This window comes from Ambystoma mexicanum, chromosome 4p (genome assembly GCF_040938575.1).
Source record: "Ambystoma mexicanum isolate Mex_15411 chromosome 4p, UKY_AmexF1_1, whole genome shotgun sequence".
NCBI lineage: Eukaryota > Metazoa > Chordata > Amphibia > Caudata > Ambystomatidae > Ambystoma > Ambystoma mexicanum.
The window spans coordinates 145019874-145047495 of NC_090927.1; the positions used below are offsets into that span (position 1 = coordinate 145019874).

Sequence of the window (27622 nt, forward strand, 5' to 3'; positions counted from 1 at the left end):
CTCCCTTCTTGGACTAGCCTGAATCTGGTCCACCCCATCCATCACACTATTTACCTTCCCCTGTTCCCTTTGCACTTGACCTCCGTGGCTCCCCCTAGCACCTTCTCTGTCCCCTGGGCCCCCGCCTCCTGCATTTGCCCCGCCCCCATTTGTCCTTCCACCTAGCCCACCCTCCCTGTCCTGCACCCTCCCCCTGCACTATTGTTTACTGCACTTGCATGGTCAGAATGCTACAAGGCCTAGTATGACCGTTACTGTTGTTTTTATTTTTTCCTATGTACCCCCTCCCATTTATTTAGTCTTATGATGTCTGGAAACATTTATGTATAGGCACCATACAAATATCCAATATATAATAAAAAGAAAATAGAATCCACCTCTTTTTAGCCCCTGCCAGAATCGTGCAGATTCCACAGGAATCCATTGTAAATGGCATCTGCCAAGCATCAGGCGATGGCAGCTATTACACTTTCCACAGAACAGATGGCAAAGGCACGAGGTCTTGTCAATGATTTACACTGCAGGCACAGGACCCCACGTCACGTCAGTGGTAACAGAGTTTCCTCCATGGCAACCCCCTCGGCTGCCCCCTGCATTGTTCTTTTTAGGATTCCCTTGCATTATACTTAAAATGCACATCTTGGCAAGACAGAGGCAATGGCTCTGTTTAGTGGTTACCTCCAGGGATGGCACCTCTACTTTATTTCATATCATGTCTCCAGAATGTGGGTGGAAAGAGAAGGAACTAGTTTCAGGTTGGGTAGTAGGGCATTAAAACATCCAATTTATGTTTTTATAAAAAACAATATTTCCCCAGAATTTTCAGTAACATTGAACAGTGCCATAAGGTGTGTTGTTTATCTTTGTACGGGCAGGGTGAATGATTCTGTGACAAGATCCAATAGAACATGGATTATTTTGAGAGCACGCATCGCTATATCTCGGGAGAACCAAAAGCATCTTGCATCCGACAAAGGATTGTGCCTGTCCTGCCACCTTTCAGTTCCTGTTTCTCAAGAATCCGCTTTCATGGCAGTGCCTGAACTTTCTGCACTGAAAGCTCCTCCCACAAACGCGATGAGATCATTTACTGTCCACAGATCCTTTCCCAGGTAACCATTCTACCACGTGCCAGGGCCCTACTCCTAGCAAATGAAGACAGCCTATAAGTACACTGCTCTTTCCTTGGACACTGGAGTCGCTTAGTACTTGCTTCATACCGGGAATAAGGAGTAGCTAACTTGTCACCCTCCATATTTATATCTTTATTTATTTGTGGACATTCACTGAGGGCGAATCAAGCTTTGGAATGCAGCAGAGTGCTTTGCAGAGCAATAGGGTACAGTACAGGAATGGGTAGTTAGTAACAAGGGATATGGCATAGGAGCAGGAACCTAGAGGTGAAGGAGGGATGGGTGACAGTCCAGAGAGGCAAGCAACAGTAGGCTAGTACTAGATAAAGGTAGTAGCACCTGGGGGTTACCACAGAAGAGGGGACAGGAGCGGCAAGCGGAAGGAGTGGGGGAACACAGTATGGAAGCTATAAAAAGTGGGGGGGGGGGCACTTGCACCGGCTGTGGGGAGCAGGCAAGAGTGAGGGGCAGTTACTAGGGAAGGGAGGCACAGAATGGTTCCAAGGGTCTACTCTAGAGGTAGAGCAGGGACTACATATTTTGGGCTACAACTCCAATGATCCCTCAGAACTGACTATGATGGTTGGGCCTCAGAGTTCAAGGCCACACATCTGGAGGTTGACAGGGTGCCTACCCCTGCAAAGTAGTGGTGTTTCCAGCTGCTGTGAATTGTTTGATTGCTCAGGAGTTACCTCTTGTTTATATTTATTGAACAGAAATGCGAGCACTTGAATCAAGAAAGTTGTACATAAGCAAAGCAACAGGGGCAGGGTGTGATGCAGATAGTGGAGGGGAGACATCAGGGGGGACATCACAGCCTGACAATACCTTTCAGATTCTATTTTACTTTTGTACTTATTCGGGGATTTATAATGAGGCACCTGCATAAAAAATACTTTAGAGTGCAAAAAAAAGAAAAGGGGGAGGGGGGCGAACAAGATGAGGGAGGGAGAAGGGTAAGGCCAATCAAAGGGCGAACATGAAGTAAGTGAAAGGCATTCAAAGCATGAAAATCACTGCGCCTGCAGCAAATTCCTGACTTGGTGAGTAACAAGTGAACACAGACAGTAAAAAAGAGCAAAAATGTGATTTTCAAGCTGTACATGAAGCTGCTAGGTTTATTCCTCGACGATTAAGCACCTTTCTCCACGAATATGCAGACGACCCAGTTGTACCTCAGAATTAATTGACTCCACGATATCAAGTGCCTCCGGCAATCCCTTGCTACCTTTCAAATGTGGAGGGCAAGCAAATCTCTACAGCTCAACCCAACAAAAACAGAATGTGCTCTCTTCGGCCACCCTTCCAAACAGGAAATCACCAGAGGATGGCTGAATGGCGTGCACTTGAATTAGTTCAGCTCCTCCTCTCTGCCAAATTCCTTTTGATCATTGTAAATAGCAACATCTCCTACCAGCAGCATAAACCCATCAGGACCGCTCCAACTCTCCTGCAGTTCAGAAAAAACATAATACCCTGATTTTCAGGTACCTCCTAGTTGTGACTTGTGATCCACCGTCCCAGGATTACAAGTATGCCAGGTGGGATGAATCGCAGGATTTCGTCACTTCTCTTGTGAGGCTCGGCAGGATTTCGTCACTTCTCTTGTGAGGCTCCGGAGGTGAGACCTCTAAGCAATATTCCCACTATCTGTGGCTGTACGTGGGAACTCACACAGAGAGACTCCCCTCTTAGGCCAACGAACTCCCCAACCCTCTATTATATGAGCCCCTCACACCATCTGGGCCTCGGGAAACCCAACTTGAACAAACCACTGTTTGCCATTGTGACACTACTTCTAACATTCAAAGGAAAATCAACCATACTGTGAAGAAGAAGAATAGAAGAGTAATGCTGATTACTCCACAATTGAAAAGGGACAATACTGTGGAGAGTAAGAATAGTAGAGTGATGAAGATGCTTCATGAACAGTGAAAGAGGCCTATGATTCTCAGCTGGGGAGGACCCAGCTAAGCAGCTTACAAAGAGAAGAAGGACTCTTATCAGAGAGTCAACGCTGGGAGAGAGAAGGCTGGGAATTTCAAACCTGTGTTACACGGACAGCAAAAAGAAGCGAGGAAATCCTGTGCCCCGTGAAGGCAACCAGCTGGTGTACAGAGGAAGTACCAAGGGAGCTGGAACCAGGAGAAGGAAGGGGAAGAAAACCCCAACACAGAAAATCTGCCGTGAGTAGTGGCATGACCCAAGAAGGGTGGACAGTGCCCTCCATGAACACAACTGAGACCAGAAGGAGAAGAATTCCTGTCTTACAGACAGGCCCTGTGACACCAAACCCCTGGAAAGAAGGTAATGTGAATGGTGGGAGACCCATGAAGAATGTCAGAACTAACGAACATGTAAATCCTACTCATCTCAGTGAATATGCTGATTGGAATTCAAGAGTAAACCATTGCTGGCCCGAAGGCCGTAATTCCAATTATAAGGAATTAAGAAATATTGACAAGGAGAATTAAGAGATGAATTATCTGCGTACCAATAAAGGTGATGGCAATCAAGCGGTTAGTAGAAGAATAAGTGAAGAATACTTGGGGACACAGCCTACTCATCCCAATACAAGAATAAGTAAAGAATGCTTGGGGACACAGCCTACTCGTCCCAGTAAAAGAATATGTAAAGAACACTTGAGGACTCAGCCTACTCGTCCCAGAACAAGAATAAGTGAAGAATACTTGGGGACTCAGTTTACTCGCCCCAGTAGAAAAATCAGTGAATACTGCTTGGGGATGCAGTCTATTAATTCCAGTATATCAATCGCAAATGAAGGAAACAAGTGGTTAAAGAGTCTACAGAAGAAAAGTTGGTTTGGATCAAAACAAGCAAGTCTGAATATAGGAAGTGAGAAAGAGTCACTGCAAGTTGCCCGCAAGGGAAGGGTCAGAACCCTCATAGGATAAACCAAGTGAATTTTGTACAGGAAGAAAAAGGGACAACCTGCAGGTGGAAAGGTCCCCTGGAAGAACTAAAAGAACGGGTTCAAGAAATCACAGAAAGCTACTTTTAGATAACTTGCTAAGGCTGAGCAAGCCTGTCCAGGAGAAGGGCCTCATTCTCCTGGACCCCTTTTTGGTGTTCTTTTTTAGTGGTAGGGTAAGGACAGGTTTGTTTTGGAAAGAGAATGGATTATTGTTTTGGACTACACTATTCACAACAGGCAGCCTAGTTAGCTTGGTGTTGGGTATGGAAAAACCTTAGAACAGGGATAGATAGACCCTTTTCTTATTATTTCTTATTATTTAAATAGAATTGGATTACTGAAATGCCTGCACTTGGTCCGCCTCCTTCTCTTGACCTTCCTCATACGATCGTCTTGTTAATCTACCCATCATGGTCTCTCTGGTGCATGTGCAGTGCTCTGTTGCTCCCGTGCTAGCCTGAAGCGTTGTAAAACACAAATACAAAAAGCAATGCTCACATTTTTAGTTTCGCTATTAGTTGGTGCTTCAACACAAACCTACTTTATTGGAGTGCAGTCAGATCGGGGGGTGATGAGATGTGAGGCGGGACACATAGCTTGTGGGTGTTGTTCAATCTCTTTACTACCCCGGTTAAGTGAGAAAGGGGCCCAGATGTAAGTGTAGCATGAAGAAGGATCCATTTTGCAGTTTCCATTGAGCAAGAGTCCCAGTGCAAATGGAGTTGCGCAATGGATTAATTGCTCAAAGGCTACACAGGACCTTTTCCGCATATGAAAAACTGTGATTGGTTCTCTAGGATAGCACAAGACAAATCCAATACATGCAAGGTCATGAACATTACATGGGTGCATTTTACAACATCTTCAAAATGCCTGTGTCCACCAAATATGCCAGAATTTCTACCGGAATGTGTGACAATATATGCCAGCATTGATATGGTCAATTACTTTGAAGATGTAGCTCCTTCAATACATGCAAACATTGCCACTTCATTCACACTTCATATCACTCTTACCATGTTGTGCCCATAAAGTATGCCAGAATTACAACAGTAAATCACATTCCTGATGTTGCACCCGCCATAAATGGCAATATTGATACTGGCAATCACTTTAATTTCACACCCACAATACATGCCAGCATTGCTACTATTAGTTACTTCAAAGATGCTGTGTCCAAAATACATGCCAGCATTGCAACTGTCAATCACTCTCAAGTATCTGCACCCACAGTATATCACCACTATATATTCCATTCCTGATGCTGCACCATTGGCACTGTATATCACTTTCATGTTGCTGTACTGACAAAAGTGGCCAGCAGTTCAACTGTAAATCACTCCATGGATGAGTTGTATATAATATATTATGGTATTGCCATTGTAAGTGACTTTAATTGCCCTGTCAGGCACGCACGCACGCACGCACGCACACACACACACACACACACCATCAGAATTCAGCATCACGAAAGACACCTAGAGGACGTCATGTGGTGACTCATCAAGCAGGTAATTCCACTCCTCTAAGTTTCAAGATCTGATCTATTCTGTATTCATTAAGCTTGCCTCTTGGCAGTACATAGTGGGCCTTAAAGTTTCCCAAAGGGCGGAAAGCAACCATAATCCAGCATACACGTAGGAAACAGGAGTCCTGGGTCTTGCACATGCAGTACTAGAGAAGGAAGGAGAGAGTGGAAACCAAGATGGCAGAAAGGTCAGAACCAAGTGAACTCAGGAGCAGCAACCAATCCCAACCCTGTCCAAATAACAGGGCACACAGAAAGCACTATAAAACCCAGAGACTCAAGCCAGTCGCTTTGGATGGTTGGAGAAGGCAATTTTGGCAGGCAGTTTGAAGGTGTTGTGGAGATATAAGGAGGGTGCCGTGGAGTTGCTGGAGGTAAGAGGGAGAGAAGAGAAAAGAGGATGTGGTAAGAGCAGAGGAGGAAGTGGTAAAGGTAGATGATGAGGGGGTGGAAACAGCAGTGGAGGAGGACGTGGCAATATCAGAGGAGGTAGTAGCAGAAATGGAGGAGGACGTGGCAATAGCAGAGGAGATAGTAGCAGAAGTGGAGGAGGACAATACAATAGTAGAGGAGGTGGTAACAGCAGAGCGGGAGGCGATGGTAACAACAAACAGTGAGAGGGAGCGCAAGGAGAAAGCGGAGGGCAAGGCCCTCGTTAGACAGAGCAGGAAGGTTCCTGTATGCCATGTTGGTCCTAGACTGGACCAGACGTAGGAGGTAGGAGGAGGAATGGGAGTTGGCCACAGGGGATAATAAGATCAGAAAGATGGAAGGTGAAGAAGCAGGAGATACATTGAATTTTCTTAAGGGAGGGAGACAGGCCTGGGAGATAGGCAAGGAGGTAGGAAGTCGAGGCAATGACTCCAGGCCCCACCTTATCCCAATACAGAATATACGCATAAACCTGCTGCAGTTGGTTGAGGAGGCGGCCTGACTGCCAAAGCGACTCTTGAACCAGGACTGGTAACAAGATTCCAGAACCCCTGAAAAACTGGCAAAGGACTAGTGAGAGCTTCTCAAGGGTTCGAGAACCCCTGAAACGCCAACGCCACTGTGAGGGAAGATGGCATTGCAGCCAGTGCTTGGTTGATTTCTTTCTTCAGGGTTCTGTTGTTTCATTCTTTTTTCACTTTGTTTGTGTAAATATTCTCAATTCCAAAAAACTTGATTTCCTTTATTGGTTGATTTGCATGTTCAGACATATATAATGATAGCCTAAAGATACTGAAGATGCTCCATCATGAATCTACGTACACCTGCTAGAATGTCACCTGGCCTAAAAGTGGCCGGGAAATTATTTCCTACCTACATCTCGACCACCAATACTTACACCTTATTTTACCCAAAACTCGGCCCACAAATCTGGACACTAGTATTAAAAATTCATGTGCCAAGATTATATCAAAATACCAAGGACGAGCTAAAATATTCAGTTCAGGAAACAAATTGCACATGTTTGCACCCACTTGGCAACCATTGTTGTTTTTGGCTCTTGGGTAAAATAATAATAATCAGAAGGGTTTCTCTTTATTTAGGCAATATGCCTCGAGACTGCAGGCCATTACTGCGTAAGGTAATGCCCCCGGTGCCCATAGTTACAGACCTAGCATAGTGAGGGCCTTAACGAAGGCCCTGGGGGCATTACTTTATGTGGTAATGACCCACAGTTGCAGGGCATATTGCCATTAGGACCCCAGCCAGTTAGACTGCGTTTTGGAGCTGGAAAAAAAAGTAAAACAAATGGCTGCCGCGGACAACAAACGTAGTCTGTTTTCTCTTTCAGTGGCGGCCAGAGTAAACAAAGAAAATGGCCACCATGGAAGTGGAGAAGGGACTACCTGTAGTCCCTTCTCCCCTTCTTTGGCGGCCGTTGAAGGAAATGCAAAAAAAGTAAACAGACAAAATGGCCACCATGGAGCAGGGAGAATGGACTACGTGTGGTCCCTTCTCCCTTTCCACGGTGGCCTGAAAGAAAAAAAAAGAACAACGAAGACCGGTATGAGGGACGTGCAACAACGTGTGCGGGCTTACCATGAGATAAGGCTCGCAAATGCACCAATCGATGCGTTTGTTTTCAGGAAAGTAACTCGCGCTGGGTACTAATGGGACATCTTTATTGAAACGGTCCCCAAGGTTTGGGGTGCTTTTTCATTTCCTACTTTTCTAATAGTACCGTTGAGTTTCAGGCTTTAGTGGGTTCACTGTGAGTCTGCACCTCTCCTACATAGATGTGAACCGCCTTCAGAATGCTTGGTATCGCCTCTGGCCGCTCACAAGGCGCTGGTGCCCATACCTTTTAACATGGCATCCTTTTGCTTTAACGTTTCAAAAGTTGGGGGAGGGTAAGGGAGCGAGAGGAAGGCAGTTTTTGAAGGAAAGGGTCAAGTGGGGTTTCATTGAAATGTGCACAGTAGATTGTTTCTGTTTCTGTAGTACAAACCAACAGAGTAGTCCCCATGCATTTAATACGAAAAAGCAGCAGGGGATACATACAAAGAATAAATAAGAGACCTTTAACACTACGCACCGTTACCAGTGATTATCTCTCGTGCTTATTTTCCGCAACTAAAAATGTGACTATATAAAACATGTCAAAAGTAGGTGGTATTAGAAAAGCAAAAGAATAAATAAATACCAAAGTTGTAAAATATACAATATACTGTATGCAATAAAAGTAACAATAGTGGTGGGATCGATTCCTGGGACCTGGCTGATTTTGGGATTATTCAGTTGATGAGGTTCACTTTCAAAAAATGGCCCCCTCTCTATCACAGGTGCCCCAGGTAGGCTTTCAACACCACAGTCGCAGCTGCTGCACAGAGCGACTGTCATGGGAATACCTGTGTGCTTGAAAAGTCACACTCTCCTTCCCTTCAAAGCGGACTTGTGGGCAGGCCTATCTCATGGATGTGCGGGTGCGTTCACCCCCCCCCCACTGAATGGCGGCGAGCCACTTAGTGGTGAAGTGATAGACAGTGGCCCTCATTACAACTCAGGCGTTAAGGGTTAACGCCACCATTAACCCTTAACGCCTGATTCTGATTTTAACGCCTGCTTTTAGCAGCCGTTAAAATCCATGGCGCTAATCCGCCATGATGCTAATTACGCCACCGTAATTTACGGTGGCGTAATTAGCGCCTTCCCCACTCCCATTATGCCCTATGGGGCAAAAATGGGAATGGGGAAGGGAAAATGGGAAATGGGGATTTACCGCCCCACTCACCTTGGAATGGGGCGGTAAATCCGCCATCCACCATGGTGTAAACGTAGTTTACACCATGGTGGTAAAGTTGGTGTATTTAGCACCAAGGTTGTAATGACCTCGAGTGTCTCAAGAGTCTGTGGCTGAGCGGTATTGGTGGACGATGCGGATAAATTGACTCATGATAAAAAGGCACTACGTGCAAACGTCACTGTCGCATATTGTACGTAAATACTACTTGTTTGTGGGCCAAAGCGCTTGAGGGATAATACAATAGACTACTCACTTTGCTTTGACCTCTGTAGACACACCTCTTGAAGCACATGGAGGCACAGCAATCGCTGTGGCACTATACGCGGCAGTGCTGTGGGGGTCTGCCCCTTGCTCGACGTCAGTCTGTGGTGAGACTGCTTTCCTTAGACCTCTTTTCCAGGGCCGGGCCAGGAAACCCCATGCTTCTGCTTAAAATGGAGCTTGTGATTCCTTTGTTTGCCAAGATTGCTAGTTTGAAGCGCCCTCTTTCCCGCATTAGACTGTGCGGAAGCCTGCTAACCTCAGTAGCATGCCCACACTTTTATCAGTGCATGGTGCTTGCTGCATATGCCCCCTGGGGTGGCCACATTATTATTGGGGTTGCAGCCTAGTAGGTCTGGCTCATTTATTAAATAACCTAGCGAAGATAGCAATGAGGTGGTTGAGTGTCATAAAAACGCACATTTTGGCAAAGTACACACTATGATCTGGCACTTCACACCTTGACCGTGAAGTTGGCACCGGGGAGAGAGAATTACTTGGGCACTGGAGTGGCCCGCCCGGGTCCTTTATAACAGATCTGGATTCCTCAAACTAGCAACTGTTACATGTAGCTGGGGAAATGATGGGCAGGGGGACCCCTTCCGTAGTTATGATCATCTGAGTCATGACATCCTAGCCCAGTTATTTTACTTCTTCTCAACGTATACTGGGCCTCATTCCGAGTCGGGCGGTCCGGTAAAACAGTGCTGGTGTCCGAGGATACCAGCACTTTACCATACCGCCCGACTACGGGAGTGCCGGTGGGGCACCTGGCTTACCTCCAGCTAAATGCTGGAGTAAGCCAGGTGCCCTACCGGCCAAAAAAAAACGTTGTTACCGCCACTGCCATTGCCGGTGGGTGGCTGTAATGACTGCAAATCCCCTCATGGAGTCCCTTGGAATTCCATGAATGGGGATTTACACTGCTCCGCCGGCACCCATAACCTGGCAGTAAAGTTAAGTACCAGATGCCGGGTCCTGGCGGCTCTACCGCCAGGATACCGGCATAGTCGGAATGAGGCTGGCCCACTGTGTGGAAATCAAATGTTTTAAACCTGTTCTGGTGGATGCAGCTATTGGCACAATAAGGGAGGGCATGTCCTTTGTCTTGTGCCCCCGAACCCCGGTCGGCCAAGGTAGCGGTGACCCATTTCCTCTGGAAGACATGTGGGACTTCTAGATAGGGCCTAAAATAACAGAGAGGGACTACTCTCAGTCCATACCACGGACTTGGAGTTACTCAGGGTTACCGCTATTTCTGGGGGCATTTTGGGTGAGGATGAAGTTACTTTGCCTGTTTTAAAATAGGTGGAATCTGAGTTTTCTCATTCCTTTTTCTTGCAGTTTATACTGCAACTTGATTTCTTAAAATAATATTTTATTAATTTTAATATGTATTCTTTGATATTTGTTAATTGTACAGATGTTTGCTATGAACAATATACATTGATTATGATAAACAAATAGACTACGCAAATATCTACACATTGGGCCTCATTGCGAGTAGGGCACAAAGGGATACCGGGCACCGTTAAGGACATCAGTGCTGGTAATCCCTTTGCGCCCTATTCCGAGGTCCCTTAGCGGGTCCCTCCTTTAACGCCTGGTCTTACCAGGCGTTGTGGACGGGACCATTTAAGGGACTTTGGAGCTAATGACGGTACTGCAATTTGCGGTACCATTAGTAGCTACTTCCCCATTCCCATGGAGCCCTATTGGGGCTCAAATGGGAATGGGGAATGGAATTTTCAATGGGGACTTACCGGTCCCGCAAAGGTCGGACTAGACCGGTAAGTCCCCATTGAACCAGGGCGGAATCTGTACCGTTATTGGAGGCAGTCATGGCGCTAAAAGCGCCATGACTGCCTCCAATCTCGCAATGCGGCCTATTATCCTTTAAAACGGTTTGTACACCGCTTAACATGAATAATATTATAAAACTAAGACCGTGACCTGCACAAAAATAAGAGAAATTTCCAAAGAAGACTTAACAAAAAATAAACAAAGGACCAGTCGAAGAAGTGAGCACATTCGATTATACCGGCGTCCATTTTAATAAGCGTGGCAGCTGGGCGAATCAAGTGAACAAGTCACTGTGCCGATTGAGGTGTACTTTGGCGGCTCCATTAAAGTGCTTGCGTACGCAGTGTCAGAGGACAGTGAGCCCAACCCTGGAAGTGTTTAGGAGTCAAGCTAGACAGGCGGCATTATACCGGGCCGAGTAATGGTGGTATTTAAGGGACCGTAAATTCACGACCCAGGAAAATGGGTTCCTGGAAAGATTGCTCTGCCTCGCAAAATCGGCATCCAATTCAATGGTCCATCTGGAATGGAACTGGCCGGGGATTGGGCCCAACATCAAACTAAGGGCACTTTTCTATCGGGTTCACCTCTGAACTCTGCCCGCATTGGCAAAGTATAGAGGCAACATGTTGGACATTATGAAACACCCTAACAGCAGGAACTTTCCATGGTTTAGCCTCATTAAATGCCTGTGCAAACTCTTGGATGTTGTCCATTGGTGGACTAACTCTGCTCCGCAAAACTCTGCAAAACATCTTCTGTAAAAGAATTTGGTGGAATGGTCCACCTCATTGACAAAAAGCAATAACCGCAGCAGTAGTTTATCAGCCCAACATCTACAAGTAAAAGGGCTACATGTGATCTTACTGACCACAATTACAGAGTGGTAAATTTAACTGCAGAAAAAACACAGAATTATTTTTTGTTGTTTTAATTTGGGCGGGTGCTCCCCTACAAGCCCCTATTTTTTCCACCCTTTTCAAGCTAACCCAACCCCATCCCGACCCGTTTTAACCCCTTACCCCACTATCCTTCGTATATTTATTTAATCTTTTTAGTGTTTTTCAGTGTTTTTGTCCACTCTGTTATGTACCACTCTTGTTTTGTTTGCAATAAAATGACTGGATGCCGGTAAAAGTCACAACACACATTGAGAAGTACCTTGAACAGAGAAAAGAGCCAGCATACTACCTCTGGCCTGCTTTACTAGCATCTAGAAAATGGGCGAAAGCCAAATGGGTCCATTTTGTGCCTTACTGAAAGGGACACTTGCCCCTTTCCTGTTTATTTGCCCCATAAATACTTACATCAGAAGTGAAACCTGATACCTTGTTTACCTAACCGTGGAGGCTGGGATATCCGTTCTGCCGAGCAATGCTGCAAGGAATGGCCCAGGAGGTCATGGCGTGGAGGCTGGGATATCCGTTCTGCCGAGCAATGCTGCAAGGAATGGCCCAGGAGGTCATGGCTGGCGCGGAAGCTGATTCCATCGGAACAGCTCGGCCCGAGAGAAGCAGCCTCCGGCGCCAGGCCGCACATGGGACGGGCCTAGATCCCGATGCCGACTTGGAAACACAGAAATGGAATGCATAGGTTTACTGTCTCTGTCCACGTTTCTACACCTTTGTCTTACTTGTGATGAAAGGTAGAGCATTACAGAGATGCCATTGTTATCTGCCATGAATATAAATTCCTTATTACCTCATTTGATATATATTTTTTTTTAATGCCATCTCGTTTTTGGTTTTTGTATGGAATATATTTTTTATCTATCTCGGAATGCTGATCCTTTGACTGCATGAGACATGCTTTTATAACATAAATGTCAAAACAAAGTTGAATGAAATGAAAATAATATTTACATAACTCTTCTACACCCTTTCACTCATACATCTCACTGCCTCTTACTCCTGCCCTCACCAGTAATTCTAATTAGCAGGTATTTGCCTCCCACTCTTTGCACCCTTTTATGCTCCCACCGGCTTCCACTCCCGGCTCCACCCAGCTTCCCCTCCCCCTCCACCCGGCTTCCCCTCCCCGCTCCACCCGGCCGCCCCTCCTGGCTCCACCTGGCTTCCCCTCCCCCTGCATCTGGCTTCCCCTCCCCCTCCACCCGGCTTCCCCTCCCTCTCCACCCGGCTTCCCCTCCCCACTCCACCCGGCTTCTCCTCCCGGCTCCACCCACCCTCCACGGATGAGGGGGTACTTCTAATATATACGCTGCACACTATTGTAAAGGTACCACTTGGATCTATGGTTTGACCTGTTGACATTGTGTACCACCACCCTGGGAATTGTCCTAATGGTACCTTCTGTAATCATTGGCTATGCGGTCTCTCTGCAGGCGGTGGAGTACAACATCTTCGAAGGGATGGAGTGCCGGGGCGCCCCGCTGGTCGTCATCAGCCAAGGGAAGATCGTGTTTGAAGATGGAAACCTCCATGTGAACCAAGGCATGGGCCGCTTCATCCCCCGCAAGCCTTTCCCAGAATACATTTACCAGCGCGTTAAAACAAGGAACAAGGTAGGGAACCAGACCTTGCAGAAGAAGACTATACGCGCCAGTTATTCCACAACAGGGGCACGCACGAGGGCCCGTGCTGCAGAAACCTTAGACCTGTGCACAGTATGAGCACTGGAGCAAAGTTTGTCCTAGTGCTAATACTGTTGTATTAGCACTAGGGAAACATTGCCCAGGTGCAAAAACCATTGAAAGAAGACTAGGGCCTCATTACAAGTCCGGCGGTAATTGTGCTGGTAAAACTGGCAAGTTCCCGCCGGACTTGCAAATTTTACCGGCGCCTGGCTTACCAGTAACTCCAGGGGATTCCAACCCCGCTGGTCTGGGAGGTCAGGCGCTGGTGACATATTGTGCCTCATTCCCATACAGTCCCATAGGACTCTATGGGAGTGGGGTCCATGGAAGCACCAGCACCGTTAACAATGGTGCCGGTGCTTCCTTGGCGGTCTGCCTAATGTGGCCGCTGTGCCCGGCAGGGTCAGACCTGTCAGGCACAGCCGCTGCGGCAGGCAGCCTAGTACTTTGCCGGTCTGGAAACAACGGTGCTGGTAAACTTACCGGCACCGTTGTTTCCGCACCGGCTGTAATGAGGCCCAATGCATGGTTTGCACTGCTGTTAGTAGAATATAAAATGACACTTGCATTTGTGCAAAGTTTCTGCAATATGGCCCAAGGTGTACTTTTTAGTGATATTGTTGCATGTTTGACACTCATTTGAACTGAATTCTTATAAGTTGACTTGTTTCACTTTTTACCTCGCTACAGGGAGGTTTCTTGCCTGGGGCTTTCCCTTGGGCATTTTCTTCTTTGGGGCGATACAGGTGCATTTTGACCTGCAGTGGGCAACAAGCGCAAAGTGCTTACTGTTTGGATCTGATTCTTTGTGAATCGCCATGCACCTACGCTTACCTGTCAACTGACCCGCGGCACTCGGGTTTGACCCGCAATTAAGCACAGAACCCTCAAGGCCACGAAGGTGTTGAGGAAACCTGCGAGCACCGCAGACAGAGAAACGAGGTCATCTCTTTGGTAAAGTGATGATTCTTTCAGATGCAATGTGAGCGTTTCATGTACAAAAACAACCACACTGTACTAACTACTAACTACCCCTGCTACCTGCTCATCTACAGCATACCTCCCACATACCACACATGCCTTTATGGGCCAGCCTTACTACACACACAACCCACACATTCGACAAAAGAACAAACTGCCACAAAAAAACAGCCCAGACACTGGACGTTCCCCCTCTGGACACAATATCCCCAGTGCACACAACCCCAGCACACTCAGAAAGCCAACACTCACAGACACCGGTTTCTCCTGGTTCTGCAAGCACTGACTCCTATCCCTTTTCCCTCACTAGCCCACCCCTCCCACTTTCTTACAGAGCTTCGTGAGCACCTGAAGACCATGCAAATGGTAGCGTGCACAGTATAAATCAACATAACAATGGCTGAGTTCTGCTTTTGCCTAAAAATGATAGCTTTGACATCCTGTGACCTCTTAACGTTTGCAGATTTCGCAACCCAGAATTTAAAAAAGTATAGCCTTGCTGCCTCATCTCCAAAAAAAACAAATGCTTTAGGTGCCTTGGGGTCAGCAAATATAATTACATACACTATCAAGCAATATCCTAAAAAGATTTATTTTTTAAGAAAAAGTGATTTGTTTCTAATTCTAATGCAATTGTACACAATGAGGTGGGTTTGCAGCGCATTTTGTCCTTTTATTGAGGTGGGTGGAGCTATGCAAATTATGCACATTTTGGAGTCTGGGCCATCAGAGTGGAACAACACACAACTGACCCTCGAACCCACTGTGAAACATTGTCATCGATGCCTGAAGTTTGCATGTGGGTGCAACTGCAAATTGTCGTAGACGCCGTTAGCTCCTGGTTGACAGAAAGAATTGCGAAGGAGGCCCAAAGTATCTTTATTCGATGCCTGTTTTCCAAACTCCCAGCCTTTGAACAGGTAATTAAACGCACAGTTGCACGACTTATGGGTGATATCTTTTCTGAACAAAAGCTTCCATTACAGAAAAATGTATGTGTAACTTTCAGGAAAGATCATGAGAGTGAAGAGTAGTCTTCCTCCATGACTGAGATCCTCTCCCTTTTGAACTGCTCTGCTAAAGAGCTCCTCACAATGCAAGCACAGGTGTGTCACGGAGACAGCTGCCCTGGTGGTGGTCTGTGATGCCAGGCACATCCTGGATGTTTGAGGGACCTGTATGCTGATGCTTCTCGATCTCTCAGTGACCATTTACATGGTTTACCATGAGGTGCCGATTAATATCTTACCACCCACACAGGATTGGCTGTGCCTGGACATGCATAGTTCTCATTTTTTAAACATTGCACAATTTACGCATGTAGGATCCTACAGGTCAGATGCTACCTTCCGATGCTCATGCTGTGTACAGGTCAGACGCTTCTTTCCCATGCTCATGCTGTGTACAGGTCACATACTTCCTTCCCATGCTCATGCTGTGTACAGGTCACACACTTCCTTCCCATGCTCATGCTGTGTACAGGTCACACGCTTCCTTCCCATACTCATGCTGCGTACAGGTCAGACGCTACCTTCCCATGCTCATGCTGTGTACAGGTCAGACGCTGCCTTCCCATGCTCATGCTGTTTACAGGTCAGTTCTTTAATTCCCTCACAGGTCACACGCTTCCTTCCCATGCTCATGCTGTGTACAGGTCTCACGCTTCCTTCCCATGCTCATGCTGTGTACAGGTCAGTTGTCTCCTTCCCATGCTCATGCTGTGTACAGGTCAGACACTTCCTTCCCATGCTCATGATGTGTACAGGTCACACGCTTCCTTCCCATGCTCATGCTGTGTACAGGTCTCACGCTTCCTTCCCATGCTCATGCTGTGTACAGGTCAGCCGCTACCTTTCCATGCTCGTGCCGTGTACAGGTCAGAGGCTTCCTTCCCATGTTCATGATGTGTAGTGCTCCCCAGGATTCCAGTCACCTTCAATTTTTAAAATGCATATGGAGCTACTGGAAGGACTGGGTGCTGGCTCACACCCTCCATTCACCAGTATCCCAACAGCACTCAATTGTGTCTTAAAGTGTCATCCATGTCAGACGTCCTCTATCTGAGGCACTGTCTGAATGCTATTAAGGACTGGGTGTCTGGACTTCCCTTAGTTTCTACTTCTTCAAATGCTTTTTGTATTCCAGATTTCATAATTGCTTTTTCGTATTTCTATTACCCTGGTGTACTCTCCTAAATCCTAGGGATCTACTCTTGACTCAAATCTGTAAGGGTCATATGGCCCAGATTTCGAGATCTTGTTTTCTTAATTCTTTTTTGAAAAACATCAAAGAATGAATTCCTTCTTCAGGACTTCGTACAAGCCCTGCTTCTATCGCAGCTTGATACAGGAAGGCTTTTATAACCAGCCTTCCGGCCTCCTCATTTGAGTAATATTTCACATTCTGGAGCTCCAGTGATTACCAGCTTGTGAGGGTTTGGACACATCTTGCCTATTTGGATTTCTCCTCATTGGCGACCCGTTCACGTGCTCATTTTCTTTTTAAAGATCTGCTGCATCACCTACCAGGCTCTTGTGTTGGATCAACCTGCGTATTTGGCAGCAAAGTTGTAGAATTCTAGTAGTCCTAGACGCGCACGCAATGTGGACAGTGTAAGATAAAATATGAACAAGCCTTAACTGCAGGTTTCCCGAGGCCCGGAAATCCCTCAATCCTTCTATCAGTCTCCGCCCTTCCTTAGTTACATTCCGAGAAGAATTTAAAACTCACCTGTTTAGGTTATAGTTAAGAATTTAAAACTCACCTGTTTAGGTTATAGTTAAATTTTTCCCTCGATTGTTTCCTTTTTTTCTTTTTAAAAGGTGCATGGTTGTTGCTTTTTTAGATTGTTGTTATATTAGTCACTGTTTGTAAAATTGTGGAAATTGTTGTAGAGCACCCTGCTACCCCGATGGGTCAGGGCAGCGCATTAACATTTATATCAATCAAATTAATACAAATCTCTCCTGGGCCTGCCCTGGGTTAGAATTGCAAGGATGTTCCTGCACATAAACACTACCCCATGAATCCATGACAGGAATGTATTGAGTCCACCGCCCCTTGCACTCATAGCAGAGTCCTTGGCAGCCCCAGCAGGATCTTTTTCTTGCACATGCCCAGGCATGGTTAAGACAAGGTTAGTGCCGTGGCTGTGTTTTTTTTTCTGATATTGAATTGGTACGTGCCATGAAACTAAGATCTGAAAATGTCATTAGAAGCATCTTTCCAGCAGTATTTTCACATATGTTTTTGTAGCGTCCTTTTACTTCTGTGGATAGTCGATTTCTTTTCCTGCATTGATGGATCTTCCAGGCTTATCATGGGCCCTTATTATTCATTACTAGTGGAAAAGCCAGTGTACACGGGCTAATGTGCGTAAAGGAAGACATTTTTAGAGTGTAAATATATTATGTGGTGTATTTTAACGTAATTTATGTTAATAGAATTTCTTTTTTTGTAGCGATGCAGTGCAAGATAAAGAGTTTTTGAATTACCTGATAATCTTGAATGTGTTTCTCCAGCCGTGTAGTGCATACCCTTTTTGGTGTGTGTAGTGAGCTTTCTTTGCTTTTGTTTCTGCTCTTCTAGAGTTGTAGACGCCAGCATTATGTCGTTTTCTCCATTTTTGAGTGGCTTTTTCTCCAGGTGCGCTCGAGCCTCTTGTTTTCTTTCTTGAACTGGCTTTCTTTAGGTGTAAGCAGTTTGGCACCTTCTTCCTTATTTTGAATATTGGAAAAAGCTTTGTTAGAGTACAGTATGTCTAGAGTTTGTGATGTACATGTGCAAATGTTGTGGACTTCCTTATCTGGTGTTTCCATCTGGTTGTTCCATTTGATGTTCATCCAGAGCCGAATTGACTTTAGACAAACATTGATTCCTTTTGAAAGTGGGTGCGGCTTTGGGGAAGATGGTGACCGGTGTGACAAGATAGTTTCCTCTGCACATGCAAAGAGGTTGTGTCCAGCTCTATTTGTCGGTCCTTTTACTTATTGTTTTAGGAGAAGGTTGGTCAGGTTCACAGAAACACATCTTGTGGCCATGTTGTCCTCTTTTATCAGCAGAAGGTTGAAGTTTCCTTTCTATCATGGTGCGATGTTAGCAGTCAACTGAGAGCTGAATGAACAGAACCAGCAGGCAGCAGTGACTAAGTGAGTAGAAAAGTGATTTGAGCCAATGACAAGTTCCTCTATTTTTTCCAAAGGGGGCTGTGGTGTGAGAGGATTAAACATATAGAACATATAGAACAGCGAGCAATCACCACTAACTTAAGTTAAGTTTGTCGTGATTGCTCGCTGTTCTAGCAGTGACTAAGAGAAATCAATGACGGTAAAAATGCTCGAGCAACAGCAATGTGGGATAAACCTAGGGGTAAAATCACAGTGGGGCACAACTTAGAAGAAAAGTTAGAATAGCGAGCATAAATACAGTGGGGCACAACGTAGGAGTAAATTCACAGTGGGACACCACCTAGGAGTAAGATCATAGTGTGGTCCAACCTAAGAAATTAATTGAGACCTGTGAGTAAAAGCACTGTAGGCGACATAGTAGAAAAACCACTGTGGGCACTGTCTAGAAGTAAAAATCACCATGGAGTAAAACCTCACATTACAGTAGCTATGTGATGAGTTTGGAGGAACTCTCCACACTCATGTAAGAGGGGAGCGGGACACAGAGGGTGGGGTGGCACCGGCCACTGCTTGATGTACACCGAGGGGGCAATGGTAGAGAGCCTCCTGTAAGCCCGGCTGTTCTTTCAGAGAGAAGGTGCTTGATTAATTTCCTGAACCTGTGACGCTGCATTTTGCCGCTGCAGCTACAGCTGGCTAGATTACGCAGCATCCCACCAACTGGGGAGATGAGGTGTGCCTGTGTGCAACACAGGAGCATGCACATGCTCCAGAAGTCCCTCAAAGAGGCCATAACTTTCTTTCCAGGATAACCCAGCCTGTCACTCAACTGCATGATTTCAATTCCCAGAACTCTTCATAGAGGAACAAAATGTGCCATCGACCGGAACAACAAACACTCCAAGATCGGAAGACGGTGCAACACCACTGAGCAGCCAAACACAGTCTAGGGACTTGCATGATGGCACCACACACTGCAGATGCTTATAAACTCCTGCAGTTCCAATCAGACCATAATAGAAGCCATTACCCCATGCCCCAATCACTGTCCTCAAGCAAGAATCAGATTATGAGGTTAATTAAGAATCATATGAGGGATGAGCTATCCAAGGAGCAAATACAAGAGCGCAGGGAGAGGAACCAGTCAGCTTTAGAAAACACCCTAATGCTTCATGGTCAATTTGAACAAGGGGAGGCTGCTGGAGAGATGAAGACTAAAAGGACTGCTGCCTGGAGGAAGGCAGTACAAGGCTGGGAAAGGTAGAAGGCGAGGTGGAGAGGTGCTAAGCCCCAGGAGAAGAAGGTGGACCAGCACGGCAGAACATAACCTCTCAAGTCCTTGGGGAAATTGGAAAGTCAGTGCCAAAGATTTCTTACCAGTGACCTATAGGGAAGGAAGGTCCCTGATTGAGGAGTGAGAAATACTGATTAAAGCCAAGGTACAGGAGGGACCTGTTGTGAATCCTGAAGAAGCCAAAGTCCAGGCCTGACCTGTCACGAATCCTGAAACCCCAGGTCCAAAAGAGGCACCACATGGGAAGGCTGTGGTCTGTTGTAAACACTGAGAGAAACAATGGAGTAGTCTGTTTGTTGCATTTCATTAGGTATGATCTATGAAGAACAGGTTTGTGAACTGTTTGCTTGGGCCAATCCTTAGAACTTTATGTTATTAGCTTAGGGTAGCCAGGACGCTAAAGACTCATAAACGTAAGGACTGGGACATTTCTGTTGGCCAACCCTTTGGAGTTGGTCTTGTAGAAACATGGCAGTGGTAGAGATAGATTGTTGTGCTCGTGGTGCAGGGGCACTTCTGTGGCCAGAAATGTGCCAGTTCTACCACAGGTTCATGATGCCCCCAACAGTATATGCCAGTGGTGCCACAGTAAGGCACATGTTCATGATCACTGCATCTTTAAGATAAGCAGACTTACCATAGGCCCTTGGCCTTTATTATTCATTATTAGTGATTTAATCTGTACTTAATGCCAGAGTCCTCCAGCTTCTAAGAGCCAGGGATTGATCCTATGTTACACTGCATTGTATTCTTCCCAGAGTGAGCATGTCACCCCTTGTGAGAAACCAAAGGCTGTCTCACGTATTAGTCCCCGGGGATCACATACATCTGATACCCATTACCCCTCCCCTCACGGATAAAAGGCGGAGCATAGAGACACACTCTGAGCAAAGTGGAACACGAGAAGGAGCAGAACTTCTGGGGCAAAGGTGAACCTACTGGAGCAGGACGACCGATCGAGGGACTAGAGCAAAGGGTAAGGAAACCCTGAAGATCCCTACAGAAGGTCGTTGCTTCAGGGGAACCATGAAGGAGACACAGAGAAAGCCAAATCACCAACAAGAAGAAACCTGCATTGTGTTTCAAGAATGCCAGCGACCCTCCCGGGTGAACAACAAAGTTGGGGAGGCGAGGCCAAGCCTGTGGTAGTGACCTTGACTCGTGAATCAAAGCCGCAGAAACAAGAAAGGAACGCGCACACCCAGTTAGTGAAAGACATGAAAGGCCGGTTTGTGTCAAGTAAATATTGAAGCCGCAACAGTGTATATCACAACTGAAGGTTGCGCACATTCTGATGAGCCGCGAAAGAAAGCTAACCAGTAATGACCTTTGAAGTGGCTGATAACTGTGAAGCCAGTGATACAGAGTTGCGGAGTGGGCCGGCGAAAGTGGACGAACTGTGAAATGCGTAGTGGTCAAGATTAAACCTTGCAAAAGGGGAAGTGAAAAGGTGAATGCTCAAAGAGAAAGATTTCTTTTAACTTTTTGTTTATGGTGCTGAACTACCAAGACCAAGAGACACTGGGGCAAATAATATAAGAGTGTGAGCTGAAGAGAAAGTCAAAGTGGCCCTGCGGAGGTCTATGATAAAAACCTTGCACATTCCAAAGTCTTCGACATCAGTAAAAGGTCTGAGCCCGACTGAGGGAGACCAGAACCCCTAACGAATGTGCATTAAGCTTGGGGGAGGGACCCCTGCAAGTGCTGTGATTGCGAGGTCTGAGCCCGGCTGAGGGTGAAATGCGTTGAATCAGGTACTTGTTGATTGAGAGGTCAAGCCTGGCTGAGGGAGACCTATGTTAACTGTTAAAGCTGTGAAGGGTCCTAGCCTGACGGAGGGAAACCTACGTGAACCTTTTGTTGAACTGTGAAAGAACTTTTAGAAATGCTGGAATAAGTGACTTTAACGTTTTGAACTGCCTTGGTTTTGAGAACCTGAGCCAGAGTGTGTCATCCTGTCTATGGGGGCCGCCTTACTCTGTGCTGTCCAACGTGGGGAGGAGAGCTGACTTGATCTTTTATGTTATAACACTGATTTTCCTTTGCAAACATATTCCCCTTTAAACACTGTTTGTATGAGAGATAGGGCAGGCATTAGGTTTTGTTAGTATAGGCCATTTTGATTTGACAAAGACTGGCTAGGACTGTGTTTTCTTTATTATTTGATGGTAGAGACTACTAACATCATAGCTATAGGACAAAGAAGGAGTTTCTCCAAACCCCAAGATTGTAATAAAGGTTCTGAAACTTGTAACTCTTGTGTCAGTGTCATACTTGTGATACCATGCCTCCCTTACACTCTAATCTATACTCATAGACATGTACACTTAGGTCACTGTTCCAAGGTATGCAGAGCTATTTAGATAACAATGGATACAGACGATTAAACCCCCACCAGTGTGCCCTAAACAGACTCCATCTCTGTCTTTTCTCTCAAACTACTATTACACCTCTGTTTCTGTACCTTGACGTTCTACGATGTTACTAATTCTGTCCGCGCTGTAAAACACTTTCATGATGGTGTACTCAATAAATGCCAGCATGCCACTAAGAAATTAACATTTGTGGTGCAGGTATCAGGCCATCTCCCCCTGACACAAAACACATTCATGCATCACACTTGCACACAGGAACACCCCCTGAATCACTCACAAACACATAAAAACACACAGTGCCGCAAATACTCATTCGCTCACTTATATCCACACACACTCATTCAACCTCTCTTGCATGTGTGTACACAAACACATTTCTTTAAACTTACCTGTCCATCAGTCATCGTGCCTTCACTTTTCTCTTATTCCCAGGCTTCAGCTGACTCTGATGGGTGATGTTAGGAGTTCAGAAACATGTGTTTCCGGACCAGAACTTGGTTGCTAGGCAACCAATGTATCGGATCCAACTGAGTCTTTCTGGTGCCACATAGTTCACACCTCCTTCATATACAGGGTGCTCAAAATTGAGGATGTCGTTTATTTAAAAATGCAGGAAAGCAAGCGCAGAGGAGTACACCAGAATGAAGAGAAGGATTCAAAGGAGGTGGTTAATGCCTCTGGCACTCCACTTGCTCCACGATTATAAAGGTGGAACGCTGATATTGGTAGGTTGGATTAGAATGGGGATGGTTAGAACAAGACACAGCAGGTACCTGTCAGAGTAAAGTTGCAGAGTAGGACAAAACCCAATAGGACGGGTGCCCTTGAGAACAGCTACCGTAGGGGATGCCTAGAGCAAAATGCAGAGGGGACAACTAGGAGCTAAAGTCCTGTGCCTAACTCTAGGAATACCTATTGCGGTTAAAAACGGGCCAGGTGACTCCACCAGCTAGTGGAAGATGGACCCAAGGGAGATATGGGGAGGATCCCCTGGTCACCCTCACTTAATCCTAATAGTGAACAATGTTTTCATATTGTTGCTTTATTTATCAACTGTCCTAAACAAAGTGATAAAAAGATACATAAAGAGAGTAGAAAAGAAAGACCTTGTTGAGTCTTGTCTGTTGATACAGAATCTGGTTGTGATATACGGTGTCAGAAGTGGGATCAACAGGCTTAGGCAACCCACCTCAAGCTTAACGGACCAAGTAGGCGGTTTTGGACTCTTGGGCCCTTCCAACAACCCTTTTACATTCAAAGTCCATCCTAGAAGTATCTTCTGGGGCTCCCTTCAAGTCTGTGGATATTTTATTCTGTGTCAGACAACACTACAATGGTGAAGATCAGGACCTGGCCACAACCAAAGAAAGTCCTAAAAGTGATATAGACCAAGTTCTTCCATGGAGAGTTAGGAAGGAGCCAGCAGTGGATGTCCACTGCTCTGTGCGAGGGGGTAGTGGGACCTGCAACCGTCCGAGTCTTCTGACCATAAATCTTCTTTAACAGCCCATTTCCAATGGAAAAAGTGAGCTGAAACCTCTTGGAGTTCTTCTGGGGATCAAGACCAGCCCAGGAAGCAGTAGGCTACAAGGGCCAATTTGCAGGAGGCAACCATGTCAGACCCTAGCCAAGGCCAGATTGGAGAAACAGAATGCACGCAAGCAGAAGGATGATTATGAACCCTGACATCTACCTTTGACAAACTGGTGACAAACAAACTGGCCCTAATAGGGCAACTGTAGTCACAGATCTTTGAGCGTAGCTATTTTGAAGAGATTAGAGAGAGACCATGAATACCAATTACAGTAACAGAGTTATGTCCATTTGCATCCCCAGGAAACATCTCACCAATGGTCCTACAGAATAATGTTTTGCATAGAAAGTGGCTTGGAAGGTAGAATATGGAATAACTGAAGGAATAGCTAATGCTCAAACAGTTGTTCAGCTCCTTACTTCCTCACATACAAAGATCAGTTGAGCAGCTTCATGTGCTGACTTTGGAATTAACCATTTATACTGCTGTCGGAGTACAATGGGCCCAACAGTGGTTACCAACAGCCTTGGAATCCTCAGTGTAGAAACGTGGTCAGATGATTAACATGAAAGATAGGAATTAATACCAGACAACAGATGCCTCTAGATTTTGAACTCAGAGATAAAACCCACCCAAGCACACTGGGCAGATCATCCAGTTGTGGGAGGATTAGAAAACCAACAAACATTGTTATTGAGGAAATCCTGGCAACATGGCTTGTTAGTGTCCTATATTTGTCCAGTTTGAACCAATGGATACAAGCTCTTGTGTTCCGAATGAAACAGCAGCATCTAACATGGGCTGGTGGTTGTAACCTGGATACCAAACTATTGAAACATTTGAAGAAGCAGAGATAATGGCCCAAGGGAAAGTATCTATTACCTCCCAATTAAACTGGAAGTCCAGAAGGTTATAGGACTGATTAAAGTAGGGAGTTGTCAGACCCTCATTCATTTAGACCTTGTCCTGCCCGAACAAGTGAACTCGCATTGACTGGTCCCAGTCACTTCTGTACGCAGAGCTAGAGATGTCTAAGTCCCGGCACAATTCTCAGTCACATACAAACAATATGATGCTGAGATGCTCGTCCTCCCGGGTTTGCTACAGGAAGCAATCCTTGGAATGGACTTACCCAATTTTGAAACCTGCTTTCAAGAGGCTCAAGTGTAAGAAGTGGCAAACTGGGACAAAGACTTAGTTTGCTTACTGGGACAACCTCAGCAGACTATCGAGTGGACATGGGACTTTCCCGAAGTGAAAGACTCAGAACCTCCCAAGAAAAGTTGCCACTCATTTCTTGTCAAATTTGGATGGGTCTTGTTAGAAGTGGGGATGCTATGTGATTAAGACTTATGCCTAGCTCGGAGGATATCTAGAGGATATCTAGTGGTTTGACCGCTAGTGGATGATAGACCATGGGAAGGTATGGGAAGATCCCCTGGTCCCCCTTACTTAATGCTGTTTATTGGGCGGGAGACAAGCCATGTGGCACAGAAACAACACTGGACATTTAAGGACAACTCAAGTCGCCTTACACCCTAATGCGACAAACGTTACATGTTCACGGAAGCAGATAGGGTCAGAGATAGGGTCAGAGAAAGTCTGCCGTATACCCAAATGGCAGGAGAACAGAACAGATACACTAATCACCTTCACTTCTACTTCAGTGAGGGACATGGCTCTGCTGCAGATGATGGATGCCGGCAGTTGTGTGCAGATAAGCGTGAATAGAAAATCTGATATAGTGGACTGGTATTTCCAAGCCATGATCTGTCCAACCCGCCACATACATCAATACATAATCCTCAACCAGACATGCATGATTCAGGTAATAGAATCATGGTGAACCAATTCTGCTTCCCACCAATCATTACGCATTGGTGCAAACCCCTTAAACACAATTGATAAATGGGGCAGGATCCCTAGCATAAACTAAGACTGGCCCAAACCAGAGTATTGTGAGTGTTTGTAGACCGAGGTTCTTGCAGGGGTTTGTAGTGAGTTGTGGCAGGGGTTTGTAGTGAGATGTGGCAGGTGTTTGTAGTGAGTTGTGGAAAGGGTGTGTAGTGAGTTGGTGGTGCAGAAATGAAATTGTGAAGAGATCTTGAAGTACAGGAGGCAGGAGGCAAGGTGGGAGGAGGATAAGGGGGAGAAAGTTAAGGAATATCAAGTGGAGACTGGAGTTGAGTATCAAGGAGGTTGGAACTTAGTATCAGGAGGATTATTTGAGTTTAGTATCAGGAGGGGTGGTTAAGGAACATCAAGGGGAAGTTGGAGTTTAGCGCCTGGAGGAGATTTGAGTTGAGTATCAGGAAGGGGAGATTAAGAAATATCAGGAGGAGGTTGGAGTTGAGTGTTAGGAGGAGGTTGGAGTCGAGTGTCAGGAGGAGGTTGGAGTTGAGCGTTAGGAGGAGGTTGGAGCTCAGTTTTAAAAGGAGGAGATTGTGGAACATCAGGAGGAGGTTGGAGTTGAGAATCAGGAGGAGGTGGTTAAGGAACACCAGAAAGGTAAGAGTTGAGGCTCAAGAGACAATGGGAGTTGGTAAACAGGCAGAGGTGGGAGATATTATTATTGGTATTATTATTATTATTATTACCATTAGTAGTTGTAGTGAAAATTATGTCTTAGTAGAACAAAATACATCACATTAGCATATTCAACATTAGTTTTTTTCTTTGTATTTTTATTGCCTAGGTGGGTGAACTGCATGCCGTCTCCAGGGGGATGTATGACGGACCTGTGTACGAACTACCATCAACTCCAAAGTACGCAACTCCTGCTCCTTCCACCAAATCGTCCCCTGTGAAGGCCCAGGCACCACCAGTCAGAAACTTGCACCAGTCCAACTTCAGCTTTTCAGGTACGTATCCCTGCATGCCCGAGAACCATGTTGGCAGTTCACGATGAGTAGCAGACCGAGTGCAGAGTTTAGCCAAGGTCTACACTCACAGGATGCACAGGACCACATGAAGGCTGTCTATTTCCACTGGCATAAGTAGAGTAGATTAAGCAGTCATGTTCAAATTGAATGACTCATGTCATGTAAACTCAAATTGTAGACCATTTTTCACTACTTATCCTTACTTCACACAGTGCAGTTCAAATGCATTCTGCCCACTCCTTTCCACATCCCTATTCAGGCATAATAAATGTCCAGACCTAGAATACGGTCAGGACATTTCTCCTGAGGGCCGGCACCAAGGCCAAATGTCATCACTGTGATCTCATCAAGCTTGGAGTAACTGCCAAGTGTCCTCCTCACACCCAGGGTAGCTGTGGTTGGGCAGTCAATGGACACTGGAGGTCTGGAATGACAGATAAACAGTCTAACAGTTGTCACTCCAAATAAAGGAATGTCCACCCAAAGTTACACATCTACATTTTGGTATTACTTATTTCCTAAAATATACAAAGAACACAAAAACCAAGATTCAACTTCAAGGTGCACTTTAAATAACAAACCTTAAAAACAACACATCAATAACAATACATGCAATGTTTAATGGCCACGATGATGACAGGATGGAGGAACAAGGCTCTGAACCGCTGCCCATCATTTACTGCATCTACTGTTCCGCGTACGTTAGAGGTGGTATATACATTTAGCAAGCGCGTATCACATCTTTTGAGGTGATGGAGCAGTCTCTGGCATTCACATGGTCACTACTGTGTGAGCAAGTCTCACGTCCTGTTCTCTCTTCCCCCTGGCTGCTACGTATAATAGGGAGTACATCTTGCAGCTGATTGGTTAGATACTGATCCTGATGCTGTGGTTGCCCCAATGTGAAACAAAGACCAATATTACCTTATAAGAACTTT

General features: G+C 45.8%; 1 protein-coding gene across 1 annotated transcript in view; it reads left to right on the top strand.

The window, feature by feature from the left end:
- LOC138453084 (dihydropyrimidinase-related protein 1-like) overlaps positions 1 to 27622 on the top strand; it is a 325099-nt gene that overhangs the window by 292848 nt on the left and 4629 nt on the right. Inside the window, exons 12-13 of the mRNA XM_069605592.1 lie at positions 13240 to 13419; positions 26498 to 26663. Coding sequence (XP_069461693.1) covers positions 13240 to 13419; positions 26498 to 26663 — 346 coding nt within the window. The remainder of the gene's footprint in view (positions 1 to 13239; positions 13420 to 26497; positions 26664 to 27622) is intronic.